Here is an 8,598-nt window from a genome sequence, read left to right on the forward strand (position 1 = left end):
CCCTTGGACAGCAAGGAGATAAAAACAGTCAATCCTGAAGGAAATCAATCCTGAATATTCATTTGGAAGGTTGATGTTGAAATTGAAGCTCCAATACTTTGGCCACCTGATGTGAAGAACTGATTCATTGGAAAAGATCCTGATGCTGAAAAAATTGAAGGCAGGAGGAGAAGGGGATGATGACAGAGGATAAGATGATTGGATGGCATCACTGACTCTATAGACATGAGTTTGAGCAAGTTTTGGAAGTTGGTGATGGACAGGGAAGCCTGGCATGCTGCAGTCCATGGGGTTGCAAAGAGTTGGACATGACTGAGTAACTGAATTGAACTGATCTTTTCATAAAATAAGATGTATTAAACAAAATTTGGAAAGAACTGTTCTGATCCAGGTTACCTTCTAACTTGTCTCTTTTCTCTCAAAGTGTATTACCCAGAGTTTTGATATTCAAAATATAGATCAGCAATATTAGAACTTGTATAGAATCCCAGGATCGACTCTAAATCTACTGAATTTGAATCTTCATTTAAACAAATCCCCAGGTGATTCTACCACTTTGAAATTTGAGAAGCACTAATCTAACTGGTAGCAAAAGTGGTTTTTTAATTATAAATCAAAGTTGTTGCTATCTGCCTAAATGCCTCAGTGGATTTCTATTGCCTCTAGAATAAAATACAAACTCTTGGTTATGCTATACAAGAGTCTGCACAATGTGAATCCCACCTGACCCTTCAATCTTAGTTCATAACTCTCTTCCCTGACTCTCTGTACAGTCACGATGCTGATCTTTCAGTTTTCTAAACTTGTCACATCTTGTCCCATGTTGGGTCTTATTCTTTCATTTATCTGCAATTTTCCTCCCCCAGATCTTGGTGAGACTGACTTATTTTCATCCTTCAGGTCTCAGATCAAATATCACTTGTTTATGTTTGGTCACTAAATTGTGTCCAACTCTTTTGTGACCCCAGGGACTGTAGTTCACCAGGCTTCTCTGTCCATGGGATTTTCCAGGCAAGAATACTAGAGTGGGTTTCTATTTTCTTCTCCAAATATCACTACTGTAGAGAAAACCTTCTGACTTTTGTCGAACTTCCTGACTAGTGTAACCATCCACAAACCGTTTCTTAACTCTTATCATTTAAACCTTATCATTTCCCAATGGTAATAACCGTAATGAGCAGGCATATTTTTGATTGACATGTCAATATATTCATTGCTAGTAACTCCAGTTAGATTATAAGTCCTGTGAGGTCAGTACTGTTGTGTGTTCTGCTCGTGGGCTCTACTCTTAGTGTCTAGAACAGTGACTGGCCCATAGTAGTCAGGTGATAAATATCCACTAAATACATATTGCGTGGGCCTTCTCCCTCTTTGCTTTTCTTTTCCCTTCTTGTCATTTCCACCTTTGAAACTCTTAACTATATGTATGTTCTCATTGCTTCTTATGTGGTATAGTTCGGTTATCTCTGGCTCTTACTTGAAGACTCAGGTTCCAGCCTTCCTTTGCTCAGTAGACTCTGTTAAATAATTAGATCCACGCAGGGTCTCAGTCTGTCCTCAGTCAACTGACTTCACTTTATCAGGTGTAATCTCAATGAATCGGGTCAACTTGAAAGCTAGATACCCTGCAGTGAAATATGTAAAAGAGAGAGAGAAAAAAAGACATGTCCCAAAGACTTTGGAAAATATAAAAGGAATTTCAAGTCAAATAATTATGAGCTCGTGTCAAAATTTGACTTCAAATTACTGCAAGAGAAAGTCTTAGGAAACATATTCAAATAATTAGCCTTGGTAGAAACATTTTATAGGAGATAAGATTTTTTTTTAAAAGCTTTGATTAGAGATCATAATTATGGTCAGAGGGCTGGTTCATTTTTATTCTACTTTTGATTGTGTACTGGTATTAGGTTCCTCACATGATTAATACTCATTTGAGGGTGTAATACTAATTTCCCAGGAGCCTTTATTCCATTACAGTATGTAAGAGAATTGCTAAAGCATTTCATTAGAAATAATAGTTAAGTCCCATGTGAAGCTATAAAGAATATCCTTCAGAAAAGATCCGTTTTAGACCAGTTTGGGGAAATATTTTTCTCAAAATTAATTCAAGTATTTATTATAGTATCTCTAAAGTCAGCAGAGAGGGTTTTGTCAGGTCTTAGTCTTACTTCAAAGAAGGCAATGGCACCCCACTCCAGTACTCTTGCCTGGAAAATCCCATGGATGGAGGAGCCTGGTAGGCTGCAGTCCATGGGGTCGCTAAGAGTCGGACACAACTGAGCTATTTCACTTTCACTTTTCACTTTCATGCATTGGAGAAGGAAATGGCAACCCACTCCAGTGTTCTTGCCTGGAGAATCCCAGGGACGGCAGAACCTGGTGGGCTGCCATCTATGGGGTCGCACAGAGAAGGACATGACTGAAGCGACTTAGCTGCAGCAGCAGCAGCAGATCTTACTCTCTTACAGGCTAATAGCTTGTTGTTTCTTTGGTGCTATCAGTGAAGTCACAAATCCTGTGTCAGAGATGAAGGATACTACTACTTAGGACACAGCAAGCAGCATGAACACTAGCATATTTGCTTCAGTTGCCTTTGTCCATAAGTCTCTCATGGTGATTTCAGTTCAGTTCAGTTCAGTTCAGTCACTCAGTCGTGTCCGACTGTTTGCGACCCCATGAATCGCAGCACGCCAGGCCTCCCTGTCCATCACCAACTCCTGGGGTTCACTCAGACTCACGTCCATCGAGTCAGTAATGCCATCCAGCCATCTCATCCTCTGTCATCCCCTTCTCCTCCTGCCCCCAATCCCTCCCAGCATCAGAGTCTTTTCCAATGAGTCAACTCTTCGCATGAGGTGGCCAAAGTGCTGGAGTTTCAGCTTCAGCATCATTCCATCCAAAGAAATCCCAGGGTTGATCTCCTTCAGAATGGACTGGTTGGATCTCCTTGCAGTCCAAGGGACTCTCAAGAGTCTTCTCCAACACCACAGTTCAGGGGTGTAAATGGATGCTATGCATGTGGGATTGTGTCACAGGTGATGAATAGCAAGCTTGAGGAATTCATTGCTATTTGGTATTGCTATTGCTAAGCAGTAAGCAAGCTCACCCTTTGTCTCAGAGAAGACATTACCCCATCCATCAAGGTTACATGCTGCAAGCACAACTCTGAGAAATGGTTCAGGTTGAGTGGTAATGACCTTACGTTGTTGGTAAACCCAGAACATCATGTAGAAGTATAAGAGACTCACAGCGAACTGCCTTTCAACAACATTCACTTCATGGTTCTAAATTGAATTTGTTTCTATAAATTTTTCTTGAGAGTTTGCCACTCCATCCACTGGTCTTATTTCTCTGAATGACAAAGACTGAGATTAAATCTATTTGATTTTTCTCTAACAACAGTTAATTAAATCCACTATTAGCAGGGCTTCCCTTGTGGCTCAGTGGTAAAGAATCTGCCTGCAATCCAGAAGACACAGGAAACACTGGCTTGATCCTTGGGTTGGGAAGATACCCTGCAGCAGAAAATGGCGACCCATTCCAGTATTCTCACCTGGAAAATCTCATGGACAGAGGAGCCTAGCAGGCTACAGTCCATGGGGTCATAAAAGAGCTGAACACAGCTTAGCGAATAAACAGCAACTGTGAGCAGAAATTTATATAGCAGGATGAGACCAATCTGCATGATTAAGCTCAGTCATGTCTCCTAGGATCCCAGATTCAGTCAACTGTGAGTAAGTTCCAGGATATAAACAGCTTGGATGTCATATAATATTCATTATGACCCATGCAAGGGGATTGGACACACTGGTCTTTGGTTTAATTTCTAAAAAGGGATCAAAGATCAACCATCCTTCCCAATGAAGAGATGTTCCTTCTTCCCAAACACAAACATATAACTCCAAGGGAGACAGATTGGTCCAGTTTTAAATTTATTGTTATTCTTGATTAGAATCATCATTACATCACTTATTAAGTTATATGAGCAGAGTCATTCATGAGGCATAATTCAAGATGGGCAGACATCAAAAGCATATGCATTTGAACCCGCCATACTGAAACAAAGTTGTGCTGATTTGTAGGTTTTTACACATAGAGGGTTGGGAATCCATGTTGAACAGCTTCTGTTGATGACGTCAGGCACAGAAGAACAGTCCAGGACAAGCTGTATTCATACCAATTTTTCTGTTTTCACAGACCATATGGTTGTTCTGCTTAGGCTGCAGTGCTGGGTCTAGCATACAAAGAGAGCATGAACAATCTTCCCTTCCAACAAACACAAACTTTCCAGGGTCTAAAGTGTTCCCTTCTCTAGTACCAGGGTTGTTGCTCCTTTTCCACTACCACAAAATTGGAGTGATCATTCTAGTAGCTATAACTTTGCCATTTTTCCTAGTCATTTCCTAATCACACTCAAAACTTTTATATAGAATGATAAGGAGCAAGGGGAATAAGGGCATTTTCATGCCATTTACAGAGATCATTTATATTCACCACCTTGGGCCTACTGGACCATTTAAGGGAATTCTTAGAGCAGTGAATTCAAGTAAACCATAGTTATCTTCACAATCTAGAACCATATTTATTCAACAGGAGAATCTAGGTGGTTGAACAAAAATTTAAATAATTTTAATACCATTTTGACTGGCCTACTGCCAAGGAGGTGGACTAGCCAAGCTGGTCAGAGGTTCACTCTTCAGGGAAAGAAGGAAGCATCATGCTTTCTTTCCACTTCTGACAAGCTGTAGTAGGTGTATTTTTTTTTTTTTTTTCCTACTCAACCTGTTAAGGAAAGTTAGAAACCCTGGACCACATGTAAAAGAAAAACATAAGAATTTGGAGGGAAGAAGCCAGACTAGCTTAGGAACTTGGGGCTTGAGAAATGATAGAGCAGTGAGCTCCCTGAGCTTCCTTTTGCTTCATGTAACCCAAGTGAGTCCTGGAGAAGCCAGGAACCTGGAAATGCCAACAGATGTAGACAAAAAAAGGCCATGAAAAGTCTTCTGTCTGCAGCCAAAAAAGGCCATGAAAAGTCTTCTGTCTGCAGCCAAAGGTCCAGGAAGAGGACAGCTTAGAAAGAAAGGAAACTTTAGCACATTTACCTATACATAGAGGCAAACACCACAGAGAGCTGTGCAGCAGCCGAGCAAACACATAAGTAGAAGGGAACGGATGCCTGGCAGGAAAGCCCTGTGGTGTTTTCACTCGCCCTTGTTCCGTCTTTCCATCACTGGATCCATGACAGTTTTTAGATAGCTGCCTGCATCCCTAGGGTGGGTTCCGGTGGTGGAGGGGGAAGAGCTCTTTGTCATGAAAGAGCAGAGCTTCACTGCTTTAACCTGCCTTGTGGCTCCCTCAAGGACTAACACAAAGGGCTTGTCTATATGTCACATAACTCAGCACTCTCTCAGCGCAGAGAAATTGTTACACAGAGAACATTTTCTAAGAAAAATTCAACAGTAGATTTGAATAGACAGGAGAAAGAACTTGAAGATAGGCTAATTGAAGTTGTCCAGTCAGAGAGCAGAAAGAAAAAAGAATGAAGAAAAATGAACTAAGACTAAAGGAGCTGTGGGACATTGTCAAATTTTCTGACATAAGTATAATAGGATTCCCAGAAGAGGAGGAGAGTGAGAAATAGCTGTGTGAGTTTTGTCAAAAGCAGTGTTCTCTTAAAGAAAAGGATCCCACTGTTAGCATCTTCTCCCTCATCTACTTCCTACATAGTTGTCGCTAGGAATAGGGAGGACCTGACCAGTCCATCTTTGATGGATACTGTTTACCTGGTTCTTGAGCAGAAAGGACCTTCTGCATTGCTGGTCTCTAGCCACTAGCTTCTACAAGGGCATGAGGCAGGAGGTGAAATGAGAAGGAACAGTACTTGTCTGTGCTTCTTTTTCTGTTAGACTCAGTTAAGCTTCTTGCATAGGTAGCCCTCTGATAAACATGGCTTGCTGGTTAGGGTACAATAGAAAGGCAGAGAGTGATTGTTGCTTTTCTTGTCTAGTTGCTAAGTCATGTCTGACTCCTTTGCAACCCCATGGACTATAGCCTTGCCAGGCTCCTCTGTCCGTGGGATTTTCCAGGCAAGAATACTGGAGTGGCTTGCCATTTCCTTCTCCTGGGGAATCTTCTTGACCCAGGGATTGAACCCACATATTTTGCATTGCCAGGCAGATACTTTACCACTGAGCCACCAGGGAAGCTTGTTAGAGAGACTGATACCAGACCCATAACTTTGGAGATTAATCCTGAGATGCCAGGGCTGTGTATAAGAAGAGGGGTTAGACTCATGAACACGTCCTTTGGGTTTTATTTACACTCTAGGTACTGAAGGCTGGTCCATCTACTACTACCATCAGTCCAAGTAAGCAATGATTCTTCACACATGCCACTGGTAAAAAATGGAATTAAGAATTAAGTCCTTGACTTTGTTAAAAATTTGCCCAAGTTGTGAGCTGGAAACATGTTTGTTCAGTTAGATTTTAGGTCATTGTGTCTTAAGAGGATTCTTTTGAGTTAGATTCAGTTCAGTTCAGTTCAGTCGCTCAGTCGTGTCCAACTCTTTGCAACCCCATGAATCGCAGCACACCAGGCCTCCCTGTCCATCACCAACTCCCGGAGTTCACTCAGACTCATGTCTATCCAGTCAGTGATGCCATCCAGCCATCTCATCCTCTGTCATCCCCTTCTCCTCCTACCCCCAATCCCTCCCAGAATCACAGTCTTTTCCAATGAGTCAGCTTGAGTTAGATTAGATTTCTTTAAAAATAGAAGTGGGGAAATAAGATAGGAAGTGTTGGCCTGATTTGAAGAAAAGCTACACAGATCCCCTAAATCATGAGAGCCTTGCCCAGATTTCTATCACTAGAATATCTTAGGACTGGTTTTTCAGTGTGAGAGAGTGGTCATTTGATAAAACTGTTTCTAATCAGACAAGCATTGCCATTTGATGTAAAACACACATATAGACATCACTCTATCCCCACACACATTGACTTGGACCATATGCTTCTCAATTTTTTAATTTAACTAAAGTGGCAAATTTTTATTTTCATCAGTTCCCATAGTAAAGATCTATGCTTCAAATATTTCTTTGATTAGGGTCTTGAGTCCACAAGATGGCAGTGTCTTCTCAGGGACCCTGTTCTTGTATTCCTTCCTGTGTGTGTGTGTGAGAGAGAAAGAGAGAGAGAGAGAGAAAGAGAGAGAAAGAGAGAGAGAGAGAGAGAGAGAGAGAGAGAGAGAGAAAGGGAGAGAGAGAGAGGGAGGGAGAAAGCAGGAGGAGAGAGGAGGAGCTCGGTGGTTGTTGCATGGGTAATGAAAAAAGTCTCTTTTGTCTTTGACTGAACAGGCTCTTTTTATGATTTCTAAAGCAGAAGAATTGAAATGTCTGAGGTCGACTCTCTCTCTCTCTCTTTTTTTATTTTTTTTTTTAGGGCTTAAAATTTGAATCCTCAGTGAACCAGAGGAGGAAAGAATGATGAAATCCTCAAGAGTTTTATTAGTGATCCTGTGGCTTCAGTTGATCTGTAAGTTTGGGGCATTTCTATGGGACCATAAAATACACTATTTGGAGTCATTGTCCCTTCTAGGCTCATGGAGAAACATGAACACTATTTCCCTTAAATAAGGGATGGTAGAGGTGGGAGGCCTGTGAAAAGATAACTTGAATTCTGGAGAGGAAGCATCACCACCTAACCCACCTTCTCTGACTGGGCATTCACTGTCTCTTTGCACAGCGGTGAGCAGCCAGCAGAACACAGTGGAGCAGGGTCCTGCGTCTCTGCCCGTCCCAGAGGGAGACACCGCCTCTCTCGGCTGCACTTATTCTGACAGCACTTCTCAGTACTTCGCATGGTACAGACAGTACCCTGGGAAAGGCCCTGAGTTTCTGCTGTACGTGTATGCCAACAACAACAAAGAGGAAGGAAAATTTACAGCGCAGTCCAATAAAACCAACAAGCATGTCTCCCTGCGTATCAGAGACTCCGAGCCCAGCGACTCAGCCACCTACCTCTGTGCAGTGAGCACACAGTGCTCCCCAGGCACCTGCAGCCTGTAGCCAAACCTGCTGGGGCCCCGGCAGTGCCTCTTGGAGAGGCACAGACATTCTGTTACCTCTCTAGCTGTAGATGAGGATTAAGAGTAACAGTGTAGAAGGTTTGATTGATTAGGGAAGTATTTTCATAATTCTGAAAACAGTTGATTCTGAAGGGAAATTAAAGACACAGTTTGGTCTGAATGACTGAAATATTTTTCAATCTTCTCATTGTACTCTAGTTTTGTACCATAACTTTACTCACTGGAATTGGCATTATGATGCTTTTATATATGACAATATTTTAATATGATAACTGAGATACTCCCTCATAGTTCCTGGTACATGTTGCTCTTTCCCCATGTAGTTAATCAAGGTGTTTGATATTCATTGCTTTAGAAAATAATGGAAAAACATAAATGCAGAAGTCTTTTTTTTAAGTTTTTTTTATGTGAACCATTTTTAAAGCCTTTATTGAATTTGTTACAATATTGTTTCTATTTTATGTTTTTTGCTTTTTTGCTGTGAAGCATGTGGGATCTTAGTCCCCAGACCAA

The 8,598-nt window shown here is 41.5% G+C and overlaps 1 gene segment (V, D, J or C); it reads left to right on the forward strand.

The window, feature by feature from the left end:
• The first annotated feature begins 7,259 nt into the window (after window positions 1-7,259).
• Window positions 7,260-8,254, forward strand: LOC102390849. The segment is given in 3 exon segments: window positions 7,260-7,317; window positions 7,440-7,532; window positions 7,743-8,254. Coding segments are annotated over 2 exon segments (375 nt in total).
• Window positions 8,255-8,598: the final 344 nt, after the last annotated feature.

The sequence above is a fragment of the Bubalus bubalis genome, chromosome 11 (assembly GCF_019923935.1).
Source record: "Bubalus bubalis isolate 160015118507 breed Murrah chromosome 11, NDDB_SH_1, whole genome shotgun sequence".
Lineage (NCBI taxonomy): Eukaryota > Metazoa > Chordata > Mammalia > Artiodactyla > Bovidae > Bubalus > Bubalus bubalis.